Raw genomic sequence first — 22,547 nt, 5'->3', positions numbered from 1 at the left:
GTTGGGGGTTTTTGAGCATTCTACCTGTTCTATGGGCCATCCGCTGGGACTGAATAGAGAATCATCACCTGGCTGTAAGATTCTATAGGGCAGTTGAATAAGGCTATAGAAAAGTTGCTATTCTCTGTCACAGTGGCTCTCAACCTTTCCAGACTACTGTACCCCTTTCAGGAATCTGATTTGTCTTGCGTACCTCCAAGTTTCACCTCACTTAAAAACTACTTGATTACAAAATCAGACATAAAAATACAAAAGTGTCACTGCACAGTTACTGAAAAATGGCTTCCTTTCATTTTTACCACATAGTTATAAAATGAATCAATTGGAATATAAATATTGTACTTACCTTTCAGTGTATAGTATATAGGGCAGTATAAACAAGTCATTGTGTATGAAATTTTAGTGTGTACTGACTATGCTAGTGCTTTTTATGTACATGTAAAACTAGGCAAATGTCTAGATGAATTGATGTACCCCTTGGAAGACCTCTGTGTACCTCCAGGGCTACATGTACCCGTGGTTGAAAACCACTGCTCTTTAAAACTCGTGACAGAAGTCACTGGCTCCCTGCTTTCACTATCTCACAGGGACTCCACCAGGATTTGTAGTTTCTCTCTCAGCCTTTCGTTCCCTAAGAAGGACCCATCTCTGTTATCGTATTCATGTCTCACATACACGCAGACGATGAGAATTCTGCCTGTGTCCCATTCTAGGGAGCCATCTAGTAGCAACTAGCAGCAATACAGCTGGCTTACCCTATGAATGTCTGCGGTATCCATTTCAGGAGCAGGCTCCCGGGCCACAAAGGGGGTTGGTTGTCTCACCTCATTCACCCTATCACAGTCATGCATGGTGCAGACTGGTCTGGAGAGGAGGGTGCTATGCCTTCAGACTGGGCTGCGTCCACCTCATGGAGCTAGGAGCCCCGCTCACACTAGGGCAGAAGGGCAGCAGCTCCCTTGGGGACGGAAGTGCTGCTAGGAGTCAGCGTGGCTGGTAGTGTCAGCCTGGCTGCAGGCAGTGCCCCTTCCCCACCCCACAGCCAGATGCACGCCAATTTGTCCGTATGCCGTTCCCACCCAGCAGCACCAGCCCACATGGCTGTTCCCGGAGCTCATTAACAATTGACACTACCACCCAGAAAGGAGCTGGAACAGCAAGGGCTCCACCTTGCTTTCTGCTGTGCTGCCCGTCTGCTCTCCCTGGCCCAGCCCCTTCACACGTTAGGCCATGCCAGCCCAGACCCCAGCAGCTGGCAAGTGATGGAGAAATCAAGGGGGGACGCTATTCCCCTGAGGCTGCCCACTTACTGCTCCAACTCTAGTCTGCCCTTTGTAGTCAATGCTTCAGTTGCACAGATGGAGAATGCGGGAACTAGCAGTATTAGCTGTCATGAACACCCTATGTGCTTGGCATTAGCCTGCCAGTCTGTCTGGGGTACAGTCAGAGGCTGTTTGAGGGAAACAAGCAGGAAATTAACCAAATGTCAGGATAAGCCACCTGGGGTAAACAGGTTCAGGGGAGTTAAGATGACACTAGTTGGGGCCATTACATGGGAAGCTGCTATTCTCCAGATGCCAGGCAGAGAGGCTGCCAAGGCTGAAAGCCTACAGATGTAAAAGACCATGAACAGTTATAAAGCCCCTCCCCTGGTTTGGGGAGAAGGGTTTGTCATCAGCTGCCGGGATGGGGGACGCAGCCAGAGACCCACTGAGCGAGGGAGAACCTGCAGCAGGCAGGCTGTTCCAGCCAGAGATGGAGTTAAGTGGGTGAGGGGCCCTTGCCAAAACCTGCAAGGGAAGATGAAGGTGTGAGTGAGAGGAAAGGTGGGGCTAGGTGTGTAGCATGTGATCCTTGGCTCTGACTGCATGACCCTTTGGGTGAATGATTAATATGTAAGTCTGAAGCAGTTCTTTTCAGTCTTTTTATTCAGCCGCTGTGATAGGCTTCTGGAGGCATAGGGTTTACAGGGGCCCAGCTGGGCCAGTTGCATTAACATGGTGGGGAGGTAGGGGGCTGCAGCCCCGGAGACCCAGGCCAGGGATCAGACCAAGACCACGGGGGTTCCACCCAGGCAGGGATGAAGGTAGCGAAACCTGTCCCCAGCGGGGTGCACTCAAGAGGGACTGAAAGAGGTCTCGTGTAGCTCACGTTATAACTGGGCTGGCACTTCTCACCAGCTGCCCTTCTTTGAAGAGATGCCCGCTTCTCAGTGAGTGACAGCAAGAAGATCTCCAGAGCTGCCCGAGCATATGGACCCCTGGATGATCCACAGCCTCCGACGGACATGTTACAGGGGGCGTCCCTGTGGGCCTCCTCGCTTCTTCTGGGCCCTGGGCTTTTGCAATGTAAATGATTCCAGCCAGATCACTTTGTGGGGGTTGGGAAGGGAGAGGCTGATATTTTGGGCTTTTAATAAGAACACATCTAGGCTATCCAACCAGCCTAACTGGAACAATCGAGTGCATCTCTAGGGCTCCAGCTTTGGGGCTGGGAGAAGAAGTTGCTCCTCAGCACTCCTCCTCAGCACTGCAAAGTGAATGAGGCAATGAAATGGGGAGATGCAGAGGGAGCTCTCGTCCCCTCTCCCCCCCCACCCCCTCCAGCTCCATTCTTGCTCCTCACACACTGGATGAGCAGGAAAGTTTCTTCAAAGCAAACTCAAACCTCCATATCAAGCCCACTTGATATCACAGGCCCCTGCTCGCTTCTCATCCCACCCCATCCATAGTTCATGCTGGAGGGCTGGCATCATGTCCCCACCTGAGTGCCAGCTCCCCGTGGCATGGCTCTATAGCATGGGGGAGTCCTTGTCCTTTGGAGCTTCAGGGTGATTGGGGGCGCTGGTGGGAAGGCTGCCGCCCGTGGAGTTGTGGCTACCCGCGGATACGAGATTCATTAGGTCAAAGGGCAACGGTAGGACAACGATGGAAGGTTTCTCTGTGGACAGGCATTGCAGCGTGTGCAGGTAGCGGAGCTGGACAGCAGCTGGGGCGCTGGCTAAGATCTCGGCTGCCATCTTCAGGGATTCGGAGGCAGCCTTCTCCCCCTCGGCAGCGATCACCTGCAGTACAAGGGAACGAAGATCTGTTTCTTCACCCTTCCCCTGGGCTGGCCCCACGGAGGCTGGCAGGAGCTGTGAGGGTCTGTCTGATGGGGAGCTGACATTGTTTCTTACAGTGAATCTTAGTGGAAAGGCTGGGCTGGAATGTCTGCAAGCTCCCCCATGGCCAGTGCTCCTGCCTTAGTCCCTGCAGTGACTCCTGCTGAGCAAAGGAGGGAGTGGAATAAGCCATGCAGGCCAGGGTTCCTCTGCCACCTCTGCTCAGAGAGGCTGGGACTGCAGCAGGGTGACCGACTGCAGCACCTACCTCCTCCTGTGTTATTCTTTAAAGGAGGGTTCCCAGCCTCTGGGTCAGGTACCCGTGGGCTGGCCAGAGGAGCCTTCCTGGGGATCACGCCTGAGCAGATCTCTCTGGCGGAGGGGGGCTATAGGAGAAGCAAGGGAGGGAACAGCCAGTCCAGGTTTTGATGGGCACCGTGCCCCAGCATTTCGCCTGCCCTCTCCTGTGAGGTTCCCCATCAGCTAGTGCCGGGACCAAGGCTACCCTGGACTCAGCCAGCAGGGAGCGCCAGCGGGAGGAGTTCGATAAAGGAACTGCTCCAGGCAGCGAAAATGGCCCAGCTCTACAAAGGGACTTAGACATTGCAACACAGGCATTGGGCAGAGCTGACAGGGGGAAAGAGCCCCATTGGGGGAGGGGGTCTGGGTAGAGAGGGAGACCCTTCCTAGTGTAACGTAGGGTGTGGCGGGGCAGTGCTGTGAGAGGAAAGGCTTATGGGGTGAGGAGCCAGTAGAAGTGGGGACAGCTGGGGCCCTTGGGGGAATCTCCTCTCCTGGTGGTGTAGACGGTCTCTGACCAAATGACCAGGAAGGCTGGGAGTTGATCTGCATGGGAAGATGGTGCATTGGCTGTTATCCTACCCTCACTTTGGCCTGTCTCTGGGCCTCTGCTTCCACAGCCAGGGACTGCTGCACTTCAGCTGGCAGCCGCACGTGGTTGCTGTAGGAGGACGAGACCAGAGTTACACAGGCCCTGGAATTCTACGCCCACGGGTAGCACCAGACTGTGGGGGCGCCAGGCTGCTTGTCTGCCCAACGCTGTGCCCCAGCGTCTCCTGTCCTGGGCTGAGGCAGGTTACAAAAGCCCCTGGAATTTGGATTTCCAGCCTTCCCATCTCATCTCCCACCCCGCTGGGGTCTGACCCACTCAGCACCTTCCAAGGGACCATCTGATTCTTGGACTAGGCCCTGCTATTGGCCCAGCTGAGCTTTTCTACTTTGTAGCTGGGCCGGGAAATCTGAATTGCCATAACAGTGCCAGACCACCAGCTGGTGTAAATGAGTGTAGCCCTGATGACATCAATGGCCCTATGCTGAGCTACACTGCTGAGGAGCTGGCTCCAGCTGGAAAACACAACAAGAGCGTTTTGTGCCATTTAAATATCTGCAGCCCAGCATCTGGAGGTGCTGAGTAGGTGGGGAAAGGAGACAGGCTGGGTGGAGTGCAGAGGGGATGACCCCTGGATAGATCTTCAGGCGCAAAGGCAGAAAAGGAGCAGACATTAGCAGTCAAGGGGAGGGTCTTTACCCTGCTGGGTCTCCCCTTCATATGTTTCCTACCTACATTTCTGTTCTCTCCACCTTGAGTCCCCAACGACATGTGACTGCGTCCAAGGCAACCTAGAGAAATGGTGATATACAGACCGTGGGCAGTGTGTGGCACCATGCCAAGGCGTTCGCAAACAACTCAGACAGATAGTGCAAGCCCATAAAATTCACTGCCCGAGAGCTCTTGTTGAAGGGATGTGTCTGCTATGGACACTCGTGCATGCTACAGAAAAACACTTCCATTGACCGGGCTCAAGCATCTCTAAAGATTGGACACCTACAGAAAGCCCTGTAGAGGGCAGAGCAAGCAGGCAGGCTGCTGTGTGCCTCTTCATTGCTCTCGGTTTCTGGGTCTGACACTATGCTCAGACCGATTTGCTCCCAGAGAAGTCAGTTGACTCAGAGGCACTGTTGCTTCCTCAAAAAATCCAGCCCTGGTGTAACGCCACTGAAATCAGCGGGTGGTGCCCTCTTATACCGAGTCTGAATTTGTCCCTGAATGTGTCATTTGCATCTGGACGGCTGATCATTTCCCAGTGTGGATTGCTTTCCCCGTTTTCTTCTCAGCAGCTGCTTTTGTGTCAGCTTTGCTGATTTCCTGTTTCCGTCTGTGGCCGCAGCCCTCAGGGATGTGTTTCACCAAAGCTTTTTGCCCTCACACAGCCTCTCTTGTCCAAGGGTCTCCTACGTAAACTCATCACACTGCTGGCCTTCATTGGGTGCAGCAAGTCACCTGACGTGACGAGGTCCTTTGTACACCATATATTGAAAGACTGATGTACCGCACAGCCCCACAGCCCTGTCCCCACCGCTGCCCACCTTCATGCGACGATACCTTCATTTCCTGGCCAATGCTCTTCCTCTCCAGGAGAATTTCACTGAAGGAGCGATGGGCCAGCAAGCGCTTCATGGTTGTTTGCACCAGCAACTGGACTGCACTGGAGAGGTTGGCCATGGTGGTGAGGAGGAGAGAGGCATTTTCCATCCGGTAATAGCAGATGGCATCTATTTCCATGGTCACCATGTCTTTGGTCACCACCTAGACAGAGAATGTTGGGGTGATGGAGCTAGTTATGATAACTCTAGGGTGGGATGGAGGAGCTGGGGACTCTGGGAGAGAGGCAGAATGGCTTGTGGGTAAGGAACTGGGGTGAGACTCAGGAGATCTCGGGTTCAGGTCCCAGCTCTGCCCCAGAGCAACTGTGAGACGTTGGGCAAGTCACTTTGCCTCTCTTTTCCTTCCTGCCCTTGGCCAGTCTTCTCTATTTTGCAGGTAAGTGGTTTGGGCAGGGACTGTCTCTTCCTATGTGTGTACAGCACTTAGCACCATGTGATTATCACTTCTTATGGCAGTGTCTCCTGTGTGCTAGAAGTCATGCAGGACGGTCCCTGCTCCAAGCAGCTCTCATGCTAAGGATCTCGGGTGGGGGTTGTAGACGCTGCTATTAACTAGTAATTCAGCCAGGTATAAGGCATATATACGGGGATAGGGAGCCCAGGAGATAGATGAAAACAAAGCGTTTGGGCAGAGGAACAGCCGCTCCCTACAGGCCTGTGTCTGCCTAAGCCCTGGAAATGATGGACTCTGTCCTTCCACAGCCCATAAGATACGTCACCTACTTATGTGGGGGTCCTTCGGATGAAATCTTAAGAACCACACGCCTGCCTCCTCCGTGTGGGAATTAAAGACCCCTTGGCACTTTTTGTAAGAACCTGGCCCAGTGTCTTTGGCCAAAACCTCTTCCTCCCTCCTGCTTCTTGTGCAGTGTTGTGTCGTGCTGTGCTGGGCAGTGGTGCGTTGGGTTGTGTTTGTTGTGTTGTGCTGGGCAGTCATGTGGTATCGCCCTCTTTACGTGTCCAAAAATCGTGAGCTTGGATTAAAAATGGTGAGAGTTTGTAGGGTGTGGAAGAGCATTGTAATGTGAGGACAGTTTAGTATGACAAGACTAGGCCCTAGAGCAAGAGTAGGCTTTATGAGCAAGCGTTTGAGCTGGAAATACCCTGGAGGCCTGGAAATACCCTTGGGATGAAAACAGAAGTAGGCTGACCGCAGAACCAGTTTAAACCAGCTAAGGGCCAGCTTTAGCAGTAAACAACTAAACCGCAGCTTATTATGGATTGGTCCCTAGCTAATTGCCAATAGAAAAAAAGTAACAAGTGTTAAGGCCCAATCCCTAAGTGGATTGAGATGTAACCAATGAGCTTATGCTAGGATCAGGGAAGGGGTATATTAGGGACCCCCGGCTGCTACCCTGCCTGAGGCTCTCCATGGAGGTACTAGTGGATGCCATGTGGCAGCTCGGCTCCCTGGTTGCGACTTGCTTATTAGGGTGGAGAATGGGCCTCCCCATCCTCATTGTGGTAAGCGCCTGATTCCTAACTGTTAACAGCTTGCAATAGTTTAAAATTTGTAACTCATAGCTTAAAGTGCTGCTTGAATAAACTATTGTGTGGGCACTTCCTCGTTCGGCTGCTCTTTTCTCTCTACCGAGATCTCAAATCACGAACCCTCCGTCTTGGCGGAGCACAGATTTTTAAAGTACAAAGCGCCCCACCTGTAGGATTTTTGCCTTCTTGTTTTTGAGTCATTAGGGTGTGTTTTGGTCACATTTGCAAGCTTTCTGCACAGCTGTGAAACCTAGATACTTAGCTTTGATTAAGAAAAAAAACAAAGTGATATTCTTGTCCATTCACTTGACTCCAGGACCTGGGGTTTATAAAAAACACCAAATACCATCAGATTTGCAATAAGATTGTGAGCGCTGGAAACAATGAGCAGTGTGCAGTATGCCAGTCGGCTAGTGTCCTTTGCCCACAGCTGGCTGCCCCTCCACTATGCTGGATGTGTACAGTTTGTAAAGCATTTTGGGATCCGTCAGGATCAAGCGTGCTATCTAAGTGTGGGATACATTTATTGCTTCAGGGCAGAATGACCAGCACTAGACACTAGCTGCAATTAACATTAGGCTTAAGCTTGCCTGTGGGAAGGTGTAATATTTCATGCCATCTTTCTGCTGCGGAGCAAACAGATCTCACTAGCCCTAGGAAAGGCTAACGCTAGAGATGCAAGGGAATAAATGGGAGGGAGTTGGCTTACCTCATGGAAGGGGACCTCTAAGGTTTTGAGGCGAAGATCTACCTTGTGGTATGCGTCCAGACAGGGAAGGAAGAAGAAAAGGCCTGGAAAAGGGGTGGGAGAGACAGAACAGCAGCATGTGACTGGATGCTGTGGAAGAAAGTCCCACCCTCCGATCCCAAGTGCAGCAAACTCAGGACTATGTAGGACAAGACAAAGACCTAGCGAAGGACCCAGGGCTGCAGCGTCTCCAACATTGCCCTGATGTCCTGCTGCAGGTATGGAGGTGGTTGGAAGGGAAATAAACTCTTCCCAAAGGATGGGGCAGAGATATCAGACCCTGAGGGATTCCCCTGGCCATCCAGTGCCAAGGATTCAGAGTCACTCACTGTTCCCCTTTGCTCGGCCCCACTCAGCACACTGGGTTCTCACTTCACAGGGGAGCACCAAATGGGCCTGTGCTGTAACATTTGGATCAGGATCCAGATCAGAACTTTTCTGAAGCTGTTTGGATGGGTCAGGCCCATCACTGCCTACAGTCCTCACAGTGCGTGGGGGCTGTGAGGCGAGAGGGGCTATGGCCCTGGGGTCTCAGCGCAAGACCCCCCCCAGGCAGCTAACACCTGCTGAGTGTGGATGGAGCAAGGTGATCATGGCAAGTGTACACCTTCGCGTGTGGGAGAGACCAATCCCTAGTTCAGTGAGAGGCAGGGGCAGAGGGAGACGACCACTGCCTGCAATGGGGGAGAGGAAGGGGCTGCTCTCCTGCAGAGAGGCAGAAGGGAACCATGGGGCATGAATCCTGACCCCATCACTTCAGCCATGTCTGGAGGCCTGCAGGTGTCTGGAGCCCCACAGGAGCTGCCACAGCCAGGAAAGGAGCCAAAACACGGCTCCAGAGACCCACCTTCTCCTTTCTTGGCTCGGCCTGCATGGAGAGGGCTGAGGCAGCCGCAAGCAACAGGCACGGGATTTCCAGACCCCCCACCCTCGTTCCACTCAGCTGCTGTGGCCGCAGCCAGCCCTTTGAGGAGCTAGTCACCTGCGTGGGGCAGTAGCTGAGGGTAATCCCCACGTTGCCAGCCATTAGCAGACCTGGTAAGGGAGGAGAGTGGCAGAGCACACAGGGTGGGGTGTTAGGGAGAGGAGAAGGGCAGATCAATCCCATTATAGACGTTTGGGATAAGCAGAGGGTGGCCTGGATCAGGACGGACATTTGTGGTGGGTGGGATGAGAGGGGCCGGGCTTGGGAGGAGGACACTGGGCTTGGGATCCCCTTGGAACAGTGGGGATGGGGTGATTGGCTTGGCACTTACTGCAGCCCCCTTGGGGCCTGGCGAGAGTGGGGTGAGTGAAAGGGGTGAAGGAGCAGATGAATTGCTTACCGGGCCCTCGGGGTCTTCCGGGAAGGAGGTGCCCAAGCCGGAACACAACGGCTCTCTCGTACTCCCGCACGATCTGCAGTGGGAGGCAAAGAGGCTGGAAAGGGAGTGGGGGAGGCTCTGGGGGAATGGGCGCAGCGTCGTCAGAGAAGCTGGAGAAATCAGGGCTTGGGGAAGACCACCGAAAGGCAAACTATGCAGAGCTAGCCAGACAAAAAGGCCAAGTTCTCAGCTGCTGTACGCTGGTGCAACCCCATTCACGCCTGTGCTGTTCTCTCCATTCACACTCACTGAGAATCGGGCCCAGAGACTCTATGGCAACTGCATCTATGGCCTGCTCTAGGCCACTGGACCTGAGAGCAGGGAGCCTGTCTCCCCGGTGCTCTCAACTATCCTCCTCCTGAGCCGGGGGCGGCGTAAAGGAGGAGGGGGCAAGAGCCAGATCTGGGGTGGGGCAAATAGATTGGGATGAAGAATTTGGGTGGGTGGGGTGTGGGGGAGGAGGGGAACGTCTAGGACTGTGAGTTGGGGTTGGGGAGACTGGGACTAGCTGTGCAAGGAGACAGAGAGGAAGCTGGGAAGGGAAAAGGGTCTGAGAGCCACCATAGGGGAGCCTGGGACTGGGAAGCAGTGGAGTGGGGGAGGGGAGACAGATCTGAGAGGAGCCAGCCTGCAAGGGGGGAACTGGGACTGGCTGGGCAAAGAGACTGGGGCAAGGAGTCAGACTGGGGAGGGATACTGAGAATGGACCAGGAGACTGGGGTAGGAACCAGGGACTGGGAGCCAGTGGGGATGGGGGAGACGGAGACAGATGGGATGAAGGGCTGGGAGCAGGGAACTGGGACTGGCTGGGCACAGGAGACTGGGACGGCGATGAAAAGTCTGAGGAATGGAGACTGGGGCTGGCTAGGTGGGGCAGATAGGACTGGAGCCAAGGGTGAGGACAAGACAGAACCTTGTTGGAGGGGAATGGGCCGCAGAGTCTGTTCACTAGAGCACATTCCCTTCCACAGCCTTGCATGGAACCCAAGGTCCCACTATCTGTGAAACCATCTGGCTGTGTGTCGCATCCCCCTCTAGTGCCAGTCCATGTAGAGGATAATAATCTACTACTGCCATCAGTTCCTCATTGGCGCAGAGGGCTGAGAGCTGAGTGGGGGATCTACGGTTCTGACCCTGCTGATGATCTATGTGGATGTCAGTAGGATAGCACATGATGGAACTTCTGTGGTTTCAGTTTGTTTTTTTAAAACTCCAGGAAATTACACACACAAACTATGTTAAAATTCCATGAATAAGGTTGAAAGTCCAGTGCTCCATGAATAGCCTCACCTTCATGCAGAACCAGACAGAAATGGGAAAGGTCAATATGATGAAGAGAAGGGACAAGATGGTAAGAAGCCACTCACAGATGCCTAGGCCTGGAGACATCATACCTACGGAAAAAATAAAGAATGAACACATTAGCAGGTGCCTATTTCCATAGTACTGGCTAGGTCAATCATCTCTTTAGGTGTAAACCAGGCCTGAACGCCCAACCCTTCCCCTCATGAACATAGATATAGCTCCCTCCTGGCTCCGTCAGGGCACCAGATTCCTTTCCCAGTTCAGGATAAACGGGAGTGGGGTGTATGCTGGCCCAGTGTTTATCCCTGAGCAGGGCTCCTCCTGGCACTGCAAACACACTTCCTGAACTGACAGCACCCGATCAGGGATCTGTCCCACTGTGCAAGGCTTGGTAGCCCTGTTAGAGCACAGGCTGGGTTTTATCTGCTGGAGACCATGTCTCCAGGGGAAGCTGCTGCATGAGTTTACTGCCTGAAATGCTTCCTTCCGAGGCAGCAATTGGTGCTGCAAACTGGAACGGAGGCAAACTTCTTCCATCTGGGGGTGGTAAATAATCCCCATGCATCTCAGGGCTAAGGGGTAATACAGCCAGTGAGCCATGGCCTACCACAGTTCAAGAGCAGTGCTCTGAGGCCTGGCGGGACACAGGGGGAATGCTGCTTGCAGCTAAATCCGTTGCTTTATTGGAAATGGAACAGGCCCTGATTTCTCTGACCAGCCTGGCTAGCCCCAGTGTCTGGTGTTGAGCTCTTCTGAAAATCCAGCCCAGGGGTTTGTGTGAATGCTTGCTCCTGTGTGTAGTAGCGCAGGTCTCACCCACTTTGCTCTCCCTTTGCACTGGTGTAAAGGACAATACAGGGAGCAGGGCAGAATCAGAGCCCAGTGCCCCACAAGCCAGGAGCCTCTGTGGCCCCTGCTCTCCCACCCTTACTAAATCCTACCTTCCTCTTGTCGCTCGCTTTCCAGCAGCGCCATCACCTCCGTTTCCTCATCGAAAGACACCACGTCATCCACGTCCACCACCGTGGAGCTCGGCACCCTGCTCTCTGTCTCCATGGGGCTCTTGACTTCCTTTGCTTGCCCCCGCTGGAGCCCCTTTCGGTCCTTGCTGGCTCCTCTTCTGCTCTCCACCTTCTCTCGCCTGCCCTGTGCATCTGTATGCTCTCTGTTTCTCCTGCGGGATTCACCGGAAGAGCTGCGGGACCGCTTTTCCATCCTCATCAGGGGCTGTGAGCGGAGGTGCATGCAGCTGTTGGGAAGCAGCTTGCTGTGGCAGCAGGAGGGCCGGTGCTTGGGAATTTATCGGGGCGTGGGGGAGGTGTCGAGCACACTATGGGGCGTGTTCGACCTGTTGGACAGTGAGCTAAGCAAGCTGTTTCCCAGACGCTGTCCTTCCATCACCCAGCACTGGCAGGGAGGTTTCAGGAAGGCTCAGCTCTCCCCAGTCGGATGCCAAGATGGTGGAATCCATGATAAGGCTTGGGTGGGCATAAACTGCATTGCCACTCACATCAAGTCACTGTAAGGTCACCCCTCCTCCCCCCAAATGCAGCCATCTGACCCGTGAGGTCACTGAGCTCTCCTGGCATCTCTAGCATCATGACTTAGGTGGTGAATCCCAAACCTTTGCTGTTGAGAGCAACTGCTCAAGTCAAATCCTGACTATTTCCCACATTTAGAAACTGTCTCTGTTGGGGCTTGGGGTGGGGTGGGGTGGGGTGGGGTGGGGAGGGAAGGATTGCTCTCTGCAGGCTCCGCTCCCTAGGAACCCATGTTTGGGTCCCCAACGCACAATGGGCATGCTGACATACAACTGCTCTCATCTGAATGCACCCACTCCGTCGCTTTTCAGATTCAAGTGCGGCAGTTAGGCTCTAATGCTGCAATGTGCTCCCTGGTGCCGAGCTCGGTTGACGTCAGTGTGGCTCCGTGAGGACTCATTGCAGGATTAATAACAATAATACCTCGCTCCTTCCTAGAGAGGCTCATCAACAGATCTCCAAGTGCTTTACAGAGAAGGGCATTATCATCATCCCCATTTTACAGCTGGAGACACTGAGGTGTGGGGCCTTTAAGTCTCTTGTTTAAATTACAGCACCTAAATTTTGTGCCTAAAATAGCTCTTCAGTGTCTCAAGATATGAAGTGTTGTGGGGTTACAATAACACACCCACTCAGCAGCTCTCTGAAGGATACCCTTCCCTTGCATGCTAGATCAGACAGGAACAATGGGTTGTCAGTACATGCCTACTAGCAGACAGAAGGTTAAGTCTTACAGGGTAAACTGCATAAAGCGTTTCTCCTAGTGGGAGAGGAAAATCCTCTTTCATGGTGGCTTAAATTTGGGGCTCACAGAAATTGGTTTCAATGGATTGTTAATGCAGGAAGAGGGAAAACCCCAAAAGTTTTTTTAAAATGCCTGACTGCTGCTTCCGTTTATTTCTCTCTGTCTCTTTCTCCCCTTGGTTCTCGTTAGTATCTGCTGGTGGACCGTAACTGTTCCTTCCTGCAGTTTCAGTTGATATCCTTCACTTCTTGCCCCAGACTATTGCTAAATGTTGCTGTGCGCTGTTAACTAGCTGCTATATTTCACCTGCAGAAGATACTGCATTTCACTGGTGGGCAAAGCGAAGGCTGCAGTATGGTTATTGATTTATATATGGTTCCAGAAGTGTGGCTGGTCCTTTATAGATCCGCATGAAAAGCAGGAAACTTAGCTATGTACATTTACTGCTGTGAACGACAGTATTTAGTGTGGGATGATAAAGTTAATGGTGATGCTAAAGAAAATAAGGATCTTCTTCTAGAGAGCTTTAGAATGAATTGTTGCGCTGCTGAAAGCTCAACTCTGCATAACCCTGTATGATAAAGAAATAAAAAATGAGCAGCTGAAATGTTCAAGCCTTTTTACATTAAAATGAAACTAAGGGACTTTATATTTGCAGAAGTAATCCCCTGCCCCAGAGAAATCTTCCCCAGCCAAGTGACTTGGTACACCCTGCTTCTAGCCTAGCTGCTATAACCGTAGTCTAACTTATGCTTGTGAATGCCTTGGCAGGTTGAGCCTAGTCAGGCCCGGACACTGTTGTCCTAGTGGTGGGCGTATAAGCACTGGAGCTATCCCACCATCTGCATTGCCAGACAAGGGAAGCCAGTGCATGGCGGATGTTAGAGATTCTTACTCATTCTTCATTCCCTTCGGGGAGTGAGAAGATTTGTCTTTGTGGGCCATGTTACGTGCCAGCTCCTTGAAGCAAATCTCTTGGCTCTGTGTGCTTTCTTCCATATGGGGGAGCTGCTCACCAGCAAAGCAGAGGTCGGTGTCAGGCTGACTCTGGCATGGGGAATTTCAAGCTATCCTAAGCAATTTGGGTAGGTAGAGGTATAACTTCTTAGGCCCTGTCGATACTGCAGATGCAACTGTGGCAGCAGGGACCCAGCTACAACACAGCAGTCTCCCAATTGTTCTGTTTGCAGCATAGCTGGCACCAAACTGTGTTGTCAAACCTTGCTGCAGCATTGGACTCTGCAGGCTGGAGATGGTTGAGGTTCCCACTGCATCCCCAAGTGGAACCGAGTGCTGTGCAGCTGACGCATCAGTCAGGGGCTCCCTCAGGCAACATCTGTCTCAGCACCCTGCCCCTGCTCCTCTCCCACCACTCAGCGACAGGCACCCACCAGTTGCTTCCCCCTTCCAACAGGAGCCTCCTTCCTCCAGCCCTTGGGCGAGGCTGGCGCACCTGGCTGCTGGTCTCTGCAGCAGAAGTGGCGGGAGGTGGGCTGCCCTAAGGAGACTGGTAGCCAGCAAGTTGGTCCTTTGAATGTGAAAATATAAATGTTTAGCAGTGGCGGTAATTGGAATAGTTGCCCAAAGGCATTCTCAATCGCTAGCCATTTTGAAATCAAGAGTGGATGTGTTTCTTTAAGATCTGCTCGAAAAATTATTTTCTGCTCTGTTACCCAGGTGGTCTGACTAGGTGATCACAATGGTCCCTTCTGGCCTTGGAATCTATGGACGTGGCTGTGGGCCCTCTTTTTCTGGGGGTAGGTGGGGGTCATTCAAAGGAATGTGGGTGGCTTGTAGCCTGTGGGGAGGGGTGGGTCAGGTGGAGGTGACGCATCCTGACTTGAAGCATGGAGGACCTGAAAATCCAAACTGTCTGGGCTGACTGGAATTGCAGGTGAGGTGGGATGAGGTAGCATTTGCACTAAATACGGCACCAGCCGTTCAGATCTACCCCAGCTCCTGCTGCTGGAGCACTGATGCTGGCAGGTGAATGAGTAGGCTACATGGTACATCTCCATGCAGCCACAGCAATGCTGGTGGGGACAGAGAAGAGGCAGAACAACTGCAGCAGCAATGGCAGCTGAGCTGCTCCCAACCCCAAGAGAAACAGAGGGTTAGACATTTTGAACAAAGGGCTCATGAGAGCACACGGTGAGCCTCAGAGCGGCTGGGGAATAGCACTGCTGTAACTGAGTTTGTTAGTGTGGTTAGACCCAACCTATGCTACAAGAAATCGGAGTTAAGCAGCAAGACAACGCTAGTCTTCAGCGCACACAAGCAGCAACCGCTCATCGCATTATCTGGTGCTGACTCTGCAGTGCTGATCTCCAGAGTTTATCTAGAAGAACAGCTATGCAGTCGTCCAGCAGGTATGTGCGTTGTTAAAGGGGGAGGAGAAAGGAAGAAAGTCAAGTGGGGGTGGGGGGTGGAGGGTGAGAGTCTTGTTTTCTTTTGGATTCCTTTTTTATTGGAAATCTTTGCAGCCCGCTAAGTCAGGATATTACAGGCATGCATGAACTCTGAACTTTCTACTCCCTAATCTGGTTTGTAGTGTTAGGATCTTGGAACATGTTCTTTACTAGCAGATTACTGGTCCTAAGGAAACGATGAATGAAGGGGGCTACTGTCAAGCCAATGGAGCTGGGTAGGTACTTGGGAGGAAGCTGTGATACAGAATTAATACAGTGCTCATAATCATCTCCAAATGCTTTATAAATTATATAAACACAAGAATTGCCTGTTTAACCAGGTACACCAACACTGTATAGAACGGCGTGGGACAGGAAGAGAAGGATACCATATCTGACAGAAACTGCCAGTGGAATGTCAGGTCAGCAGTGAGTAATGCTGAAAGTTGATCAGGCTGCTTTGGCTATCACCCATTTCTTGCCAAAAGTACAGTGCAATCTTTCATAACCATGAGCAGCCTGGACCTTTGATTTCTTGTCTGATGTTCTAGATGCTATTTCCTAAAGGTTCTTTGTCAGAGCAGTTTGCCACTGAGCAGCTCTCAGTTGATCTCAGGAATTTGGATTTGAGAATAGTGCAGCATGTTTACTCCTGCCCTGTGGGAAATCAGTGTAGAACGAAGACAGGAATTGTTTGCTCAAATGCAGGTATTTTTTTCTGTTTTCTCCAAACCCCTTAATCTGTAGCCTGAGTCCCTGGGAATTGTACTGAAATGTACAGCTTCTTGGTAATAAACAAAATAACTGAAGAGGTGTAGACCACTGGCCTGAACACAGGATTGGGGCTCAGGAATTCTAGTTCGGGTTATGACAGTGCCTCCCCTTTTGCCCTTGGGCAAATCACTTAACCTTTCAACTTTGGATTTCATCTCTATAAAGTAGAGATTATAAATAAGAGTTCTGCAAAAATGTTCCAAATATTGCCAAAATATACAAAATGTGTATGTTTTAATTTTGTTGCAATAAATTAAATCGGTCCCTTTCTTTTCTGTTTGTGTGTGTGTAAAAGGGAATAATACCTATATCACACAGCGGTGCTGATTAATATTTGTGAAGTACTTTCATGGTGTAAAGCGCCAACTACTATTCTATTGGGTTAGCCCTAAAGGACAGGATCACTTTGATATAAGGTGTCTGTTCCTAAAATGACAAGTTAATACTGAGATGGAGAAAATTGGTTTGATGGCATGGGATATAAAGGGCATAAGTCAACACTCTTCTACCCAGCAAAATACTTGGTAACACCAGCTGGGATTGATTAGTGCCTCTTCATTTCTTCCCAAGTGTTAATTATTTGTCTGACATTTTTTCAATGCTTGCATAATTTTGTGCAAGCCTAGGTTTTGAGGCCGTAATATTCACGGACTGTGCCACTATGTTGTGTTGAAATATCACAGTGTTGCAGAGCAGTGGTCCTTTGTGGGAATTTCCCTAACCTCCCATGAGGTAGGTCTGTGGAATGTATGAGCGCTTAAGGTTGATGCTAACTGGAGGGAGCATGTTGGGACAACAGTAGCTAGTGATGTGGAGTTGGGCTGCAGGCTTCTGTTGGGGTGTGGTTACTTTTTCCCACTTCCCCCCATCCCTTTGCTTCCTTGGAGCCTGAAGGGGCAGGGCTCAGGACCCGGCAGGGATGGCCCAAAGGGTGGGAGGGGAGCTCAGGCCTTGCCTCTCTAATGAGAGCTCCAGCAACAGGGGCACGCAGTACTGGGGGACTAGCAGAGGAATCCACCACGTGGGCACTTGCAGCTCCAGACCTATGGGGCTGGCCAAGGGTCGGCTGCCTGAGCGCAGTACCTCCCTCACACCACTAGGTGGCACTAGGGGCCGATGGCGACGCTCAAGCCCCCCCCCGCCGCTCTCTATGGTCTCGAGCGGTGTAACGTCTTATCCTCAGGTAGAAGGACGCGGTGTTTATGCGCAGGCGCAGAGGAAGGAAAGGGGACGTGGGCGGGGAGGGGACCGCGTGCGCGTCCGCGTCGACGACTGCGCTCGTGGCTCGCCGGGCCGGACTGGGAGGAGGCGAGTGGGCGAAGCGAGGACCTAGCGTGCACCCGCGGGAAGGTGGGGGCGGGGCCCTCATGGGGCGGTGATTCTGAGGGGGCTGGGGCAACTGCAGAGGGCGGTGCTAGTTGTGAGGGGGAAGGGACAGGGAGATGCAGGGGCAGTAACCCGGGGCAATAGCTGCAGGAGGGGGCAGTAATTCAGTGGGGGAGGGGGCAATAGCTGCCGGAGGGGGGGCGTAATTCAGTGGGGGAGGGGGCAATAGCTGCAGGAGGGGGGCAGTAATTCAGTGGGGGAGGGGGCGATAGCTGCAGGAGGGGGGCAGTAATTCAGTGGGGGAGGGGGCAATAGCTGCAGGAGGGGGGCAGTAATTCAGTGGGGGAGGGGGCAATAGCTGCAGGAGGGGGGCAGTAATTCAGTGGGGGAGGGGGAATAGCTGCAGGAGGGGGGCAGTAATTCAGTGGGAGAGGGGGCAATAGCTGCAGGAGGGGGGCAGTAATTCAGTGGGAGAGGGGGCAATAGCTGCAGGAGGGGGGCAGTAATTCAGTGGGAGAGGGGGCAATAGCTGCAGGAGGGGGCAGTAATTCAGTGGGAGAGGGGGCAATAGCTGCAGGAGGGGGGCAGTAATTCAGTGGGGGAGGGGGCAATAGCTGCAGGAGGGGGGGCAGTCATTCAGCGGGGGAGGAGGCAATAGCTGCAGGAGGGGGGCAGTAATTCAGTGGGGGAGGAGGCAATAGCTGCAGGAGGGGGGGCAGTAATTCAGTGGGGGAGGGGGCAATAGCTGCAGGAGGGGGGCAGTAATTCTGGGGGAAAGGGAATAGGCTGATGCAGGGGCCGTAACTGCAGGGCAAGTGCTGTTGTGCCGCATTCTCCGTGCTGGCTCGGACTCTTCTCCTCCCTTGGGGTCCCTCCTCTCTGTGCCCTTGCTTGCCTGTCTCGGGGCCTTGCTGTAGAAGTCCATTCTTGTTGACCTAGTTCCAGTGCCTCACCTCCCTGCTGGAAGCCATACTCCCTGCTCACTCTGTCTCTCCTCTAGCGCAAACATGTCAGACCAAGAGCGCATCATGGACTCCCTGAGGAAAGAGGTGAGGTCACTGCTGATTCCTATCAAGGAGGGCCTGACCCCAGCACAGCTGGAGCAAGAGTACCTGTCTATGATTGGCAGACCTCTCCCATTGCGCACCCTGGGCTACCGATCCACCATGGAGCTGGTGATGGACATGCCTGATGTTGTCAGCATCTGCCCCTGTAGAGATGGCAGTGTTATATTGAAAGGTGGGTGTGTGGCTCCTCTGGTAAGAGGAGCAAATGACTTGGGAACCCTCACCCAGGCATAGAAAGGCGTTCAGTAGAATTGTCTCATGTTGTTTGTAGTCCATAGGCTTGTGTAGAGAGTGGACTCTGCACGTGGGGCATCTGAATGTGGGGGAACATGCCCAATATACTTACCAGATAGTGAGTTTTCAGGGTCGTATGTTTAAGCTGTCCCAGCTTTTTAAGAAAGCTTTAGCTAAATGTCATAAAGGTGCAAATAACAGAGGGTAATATCTAGGAAGCATCTTGGCTATGTACCATGGATGGGTAGCTCTCCTTTGTGATCTGCAGCTTAAAGTTAATGATTAAAAAGACTGAATCACTTCATGGCGCTCTAATGGGCTACTGATTGGTGTACTTTTAACTTTGAGTAACCCACACAAGCGTTATGTATGCAGGATTCCATTATAAGAACCAACACCATGTTCCATTTTTTGCATTCTCTTATTGTCTCTTTTTGCCCTCTGCACATGTCCCTTGTTTTTTCCATTTGCCTCCATATTTGTTTCTTACCTTTTGTTTCTCCCTGTCTTCCAGTCTCCTTCATATTTGTTTTCTTTCTTCCTTCCTGAGCATCACACAGACATCTTCTCTCCTAGTTGCTTCATCTCACATATATTCTGAGCTCAGCCTAGGATCTTCTATGTAAATACAGAAGACAGAGCCAGGAAGAAGGCACAGGAGAAGCCAACAGGTGCCCTTTTGCCTGGGGGCTAATTTATTTTCTTGATAAATGAACCTTTGTGGGTAAATCCTATTTCTTTCTTTCTGCACCTTTGGGAGCAGAGTGTTTGGGATGATCAGCAGCAGCCCTGTTTTGGGGGAGTGAGTGTTGCAGAATGGAAGAGGCAAATAGCCATAGAAGGGGGGTGAATTGACATTAAAAAATCAACATTTTAAAAAGAAATGAGAGGTGATGAGGAAAAGCAGTGGAGAGCACTAGTTCAGTCTCCACAAATATTCTGAGGATTCTTTGGCAAGCTATGTAATACCAACCCATTAATCCAGAGAGATCTTGCAAAGCAAGCTATGTGCCCCCTGTCGCTGAGGGCATTCAGGATTTAATATTGATAACATTCTCTCTTAACTGGTGGTGCAGGCTTGTTTCAAAGGCATTTAGATAGTGCTTTTGAATTTGAGGTCTCCCAAAGCACCCTGCAAGCTGAGACAGATATGTCAGTTTCCTGTAATGTGTTTGGGAGATAGTATTGAATCAAGGTCCAATAGCTTTGGAATCCACTGTATTATAAACACAGTCCCACAATAATACATAAACTTTGCATGTAATTTCTCTAGGAAGGGGAGACATGGCCAGTGCAAACCTTGGCAAGTGTTATGAGTTTCGAAGGACTATGTTAAACAATGTGCCAGACATGAAGGAACTTTTGGGACAGAGTTAAGTGGTTTTTCTAGGAAATATCTGGGAGGAGGTGAATGCAGATTTGCTCCTTGGAACCCAACTTTTAGAAGCTATGCCCCGAGGATAGAACCATTGTCTGACTGATTACGTATGCATAGTTTCTGAAGAGCAAAGACGGTCCAAGCTGTATAAAGGAAAAGCTAACCTATGCATATATGTGCTTGTTCTGAGCAAATAGCTATTATGAACTTATAACCACAGAAAAGCCTCTTGGTGGGGTTTGAAGGAGCAATCACCAACCAGAACCCTTGCTGCAGTCAAGGTTGATCTCTAGTAAGCTTATTAGTCTGTGTGTAGGTTTTTGTTGTTTTTAATAGTTTTTCACCTTAAGAATGAATGTGCTTGTTTAGAAAAGGCTACTTATAACTGGGGGTAACTACACCGTTTATAGCCCCTGATGAGAAGGCAAAGCACAGATGAAGACCTGGCTTAGGCATTCTGACTTACTAGGACTACAGCCAACCCCTGTTGGGAGGGGGAAAAATATGGGTCTCTGCCCAAGAGCGGTGAGGATCTGGGAGCCTAGAGTGGATGCCCTTGCTGGAGCACAAGGGAGAAGTTGCAGGGATCACTTTACCGACAACTATTTGACACTGCAGCTAAACTGCACACCAGTTCAGGGCAGGGCTGTATTTGATTGAAACTGCCAGGTGAATTTAGGTAGAGTGTAGGTGCACACATTGGAATTGGTCCAAGTCTGTTGCAAGCACTTCTAGCATTGTGAAAAATGCCATGGTGACAAGTGGTTAGAGCCTTGGTTTTACATCTTGTTCAAAAGGCTGCAGCTCCAGCAAAACACATTGTGCTGTAGCATTGCCAAAAGATCCAGTATGGTTTTGTTGCAATATTGGCTCAGAGAGAAGGGTGCAATCTGTTGAGCTGCCAAGACAGCCTTCCTTCTACCGTAATTGGGTTTTCTAGTGTGATCTCCTGTACAAGCACTCAGTTGGCTCAGCAGCTCTCCCTGCTTGGATCTTGATTTGCTGAGATCATGGGGCCGACTGTTTGCCCTATATGGGAAGTTAAAGCTGTTCAGGCTGACTTACTGGGGGGAGGATAAAAGCTGTACGTTACTGTGCTTTCTGTCATTAATGATACAGTTCAGCAATAACTGATTAGTGCAATTGGATCTTTGAAGACAAGTGTTTCCTCAGAAGGGGGCTAGTAAAAGGGAAGAGGGAGATAGGAAGGGCATTACCCAGCACAGCTTTAACTGTTTTTTTTCTGCTGCTTTAGCCATTGCAGATGAGGCCACGAGGGGTATTGCAAATTTGGTTGCCAGACAGAAGACCAGTTCTAAGGTGCGAAATACCATGCAAAGAACAAGTCCCTTCTCTCGCTGCAGCCTGCCTCGGCGGGGCCGGACTCCTCCTATCCTGCCGGCCGTGGTGAAGAGTGAGCTGAAGGACCTGTTGGGGTTGTCTCCAGTCTTGCTCTCTGATTTTGATAAGGCCTTTGCCCGGCGCTTTGGACGGACATTCCAGTATACGCGCTATGGATTCTTTTCTATGATTGAAGTGTTGGGTGCAGCTTCTGACATCATTGCCGTTGAGCAGACCAGGGCGGGTTCTCTGTTGATCCTGAAGAAAAGCCTCTCAGTTAAGAACCAGCAGGAAAAGTGGTCACAGGGTGAGGCTGGGCATGTATTTAAAATGGGGCAGGTAGTTCTGATTAGCACATGTTGTCTGAAGAAAAAGTGACCGTGTTTCAGGTGATGGGGGGGCTAGGTCTCCACTGGCTGCAATAAAAGCCACCTTTTAGGGTTCAGTCCAGGACAGCAGCTGTGTGCCCAGCCCAGTGCCAGAGGGTTCTGGCTCTGTCTGACTTGGCACTTCTTTTTGACATGATTCCCCCTCTGTGTTCTCAAGGGTAGGTGGATGGAGAGGGGTGTGTTTAGCTAATCTGAAATATGGGCTCTGTAGATAGCTTTTATTAATATGGCAAAGGTTGCCTCTTTGTAGTGGATCTAGATAAGGATTGGCGTGAGCCCAGCATTGCCTGCCTACAGGGGAAATGGGGAAACTGTGACCTGCATATTCGTATAGTTTGATAAATGCAATGTATAAGCCACCTCTCTGCTTAAGGTGAAAAGGTGATTCAGCCAAAGAAAGCAGAGCAGGCTGAGTCTGATTCTCTGTCATCACCTGCAGTTAAGACACCCCCTCCAGGATCTGTCTTATGTACAGAGAACCTTGAAACTCCAAAATGGGGATCAGAGCCAGTGGACTCAGAAATAGTGAACTGTGGCAAGAGGCTGAAACAAGTGAGTAACTGAAGAAGTGAGCTAGGGCGGTGGTCTCTTATCCTTAAGCAGAATCATGTGATAATGTAATTGTCTCTGGGATTTAGGATATTATCAGTACAAGGCTCGAGTTCTCTAAATTGTTCTCAGATTAATTCTACAACAAACAAGTTGATATTAGCACGGTAGTCCAATAGGCTGTCAAAATCCTGTTTCTGGTGCACAAAATTGTCTCTTTATTCATGTTACAGATCACCTACTGGCCAATTCCTGTAACAAACATCAAATTGTTATCTAGTGATCAAGTGCCTTCCCCTCAAAGATCTCTGGGCACTT

General features: G+C 51.2%; 2 protein-coding genes across 8 annotated transcripts in view; one reads left to right on the top strand and one right to left on the bottom strand.

Annotated features, from left to right (window-relative positions):
- Positions 1 to 1,893: 1,893 nt before the first annotated feature.
- Positions 1,894 to 11,736, bottom strand: NPHS2 (NPHS2 stomatin family member, podocin). Of its 3 annotated transcripts, XM_067532497.1 has the most exons (9): positions 11,419 to 11,736; positions 10,463 to 10,566; positions 9,134 to 9,206; positions 7,770 to 7,852; positions 5,508 to 5,711; positions 4,689 to 4,744; positions 3,986 to 4,064; positions 2,764 to 3,064; positions 1,894 to 2,529 (listed from the first exon to the last, which is right to left on the bottom strand). In XM_067532497.1, exons 1-8 carry the CDS (start codon positions 11,720 to 11,722, stop codon positions 2,792 to 2,794), a joined length of 1,176 nt encoding a protein of 391 aa, XP_067388598.1. In that variant the 5' UTR covers positions 11,723 to 11,736; the 3' UTR covers positions 1,894 to 2,529; positions 2,764 to 2,791. The 3 variants fall into 3 exon arrangements, with proteins under 3 accessions (XP_067388598.1, XP_067388597.1, XP_067388599.1); XM_067532496.1 differs by having other exon boundaries at positions 1,894 to 3,064; XM_067532498.1 differs by lacking the exons at positions 1,894 to 2,529; positions 2,764 to 3,064 and adding an exon at positions 3,073 to 3,263.
- Positions 11,737 to 16,621: 4,885 nt separating this feature from the next.
- The window catches only part of TDRD5 (tudor domain containing 5), a 29,337-nt gene continuing 23,411 nt past the window's right edge, over positions 16,622 to 22,547 (top strand). For 3 of the 5 annotated variants that reach the window (XM_067532397.1, XM_067532394.1, XM_067532393.1), the window contains exons 1-4: positions 16,622 to 16,677; positions 18,272 to 18,510; positions 21,206 to 21,598; positions 22,054 to 22,232. In XM_067532397.1, coding sequence (XP_067388498.1) covers positions 16,673 to 16,677; positions 18,272 to 18,510; positions 21,206 to 21,598; positions 22,054 to 22,232 — 816 coding nt within the window. In that variant the 5' untranslated portion in view covers positions 16,622 to 16,672. Of the gene's footprint in view, positions 16,678 to 17,171; positions 17,296 to 18,271; positions 18,511 to 21,205; positions 21,599 to 22,053; positions 22,233 to 22,547 lie in introns of those variants that run through there. The other 2 variants (XM_067532396.1, XM_067532395.1) reach the window with 2 other exon arrangements.

Source organism: Emydura macquarii, unplaced genomic scaffold (genome assembly GCF_026122565.2).
Source record: "Emydura macquarii macquarii isolate MOO-44397 ecotype Brisbane River unplaced genomic scaffold, CSIRO-AGI_Emac_v2 contig_3287, whole genome shotgun sequence".
Taxonomy (NCBI): domain Eukaryota; kingdom Metazoa; phylum Chordata; order Testudines; family Chelidae; genus Emydura; species Emydura macquarii.
The sequence above is the reverse complement of the archived record's forward strand: the minus strand, read 5'-3'. Positions and strand labels throughout refer to the sequence as shown.

Bases quoted from the DNA above. Each gene is read 5' to 3' on its own strand.
- NPHS2 (XM_067532496.1), bottom strand. From the start codon at position 11,722: ATGCACCTCCGCTCACAGCCCCTGATGAGGATGGAAAAGCGGTCCCGC. The intron at 10,567-11,418 runs GTAGGATTTAGT...TTTTTTCCGTAG, and splicing joins AAGCGAGCGACAAGAGGAAG to GTATGATGTCTCCAGGCCTA. The intron at 4,745-5,507 runs GTATCGTCGCAT...CCATTTCTCTAG, and splicing joins GCATTGGCCAGGAAATGAAG to GTTGCCTTGGACGCAGTCAC.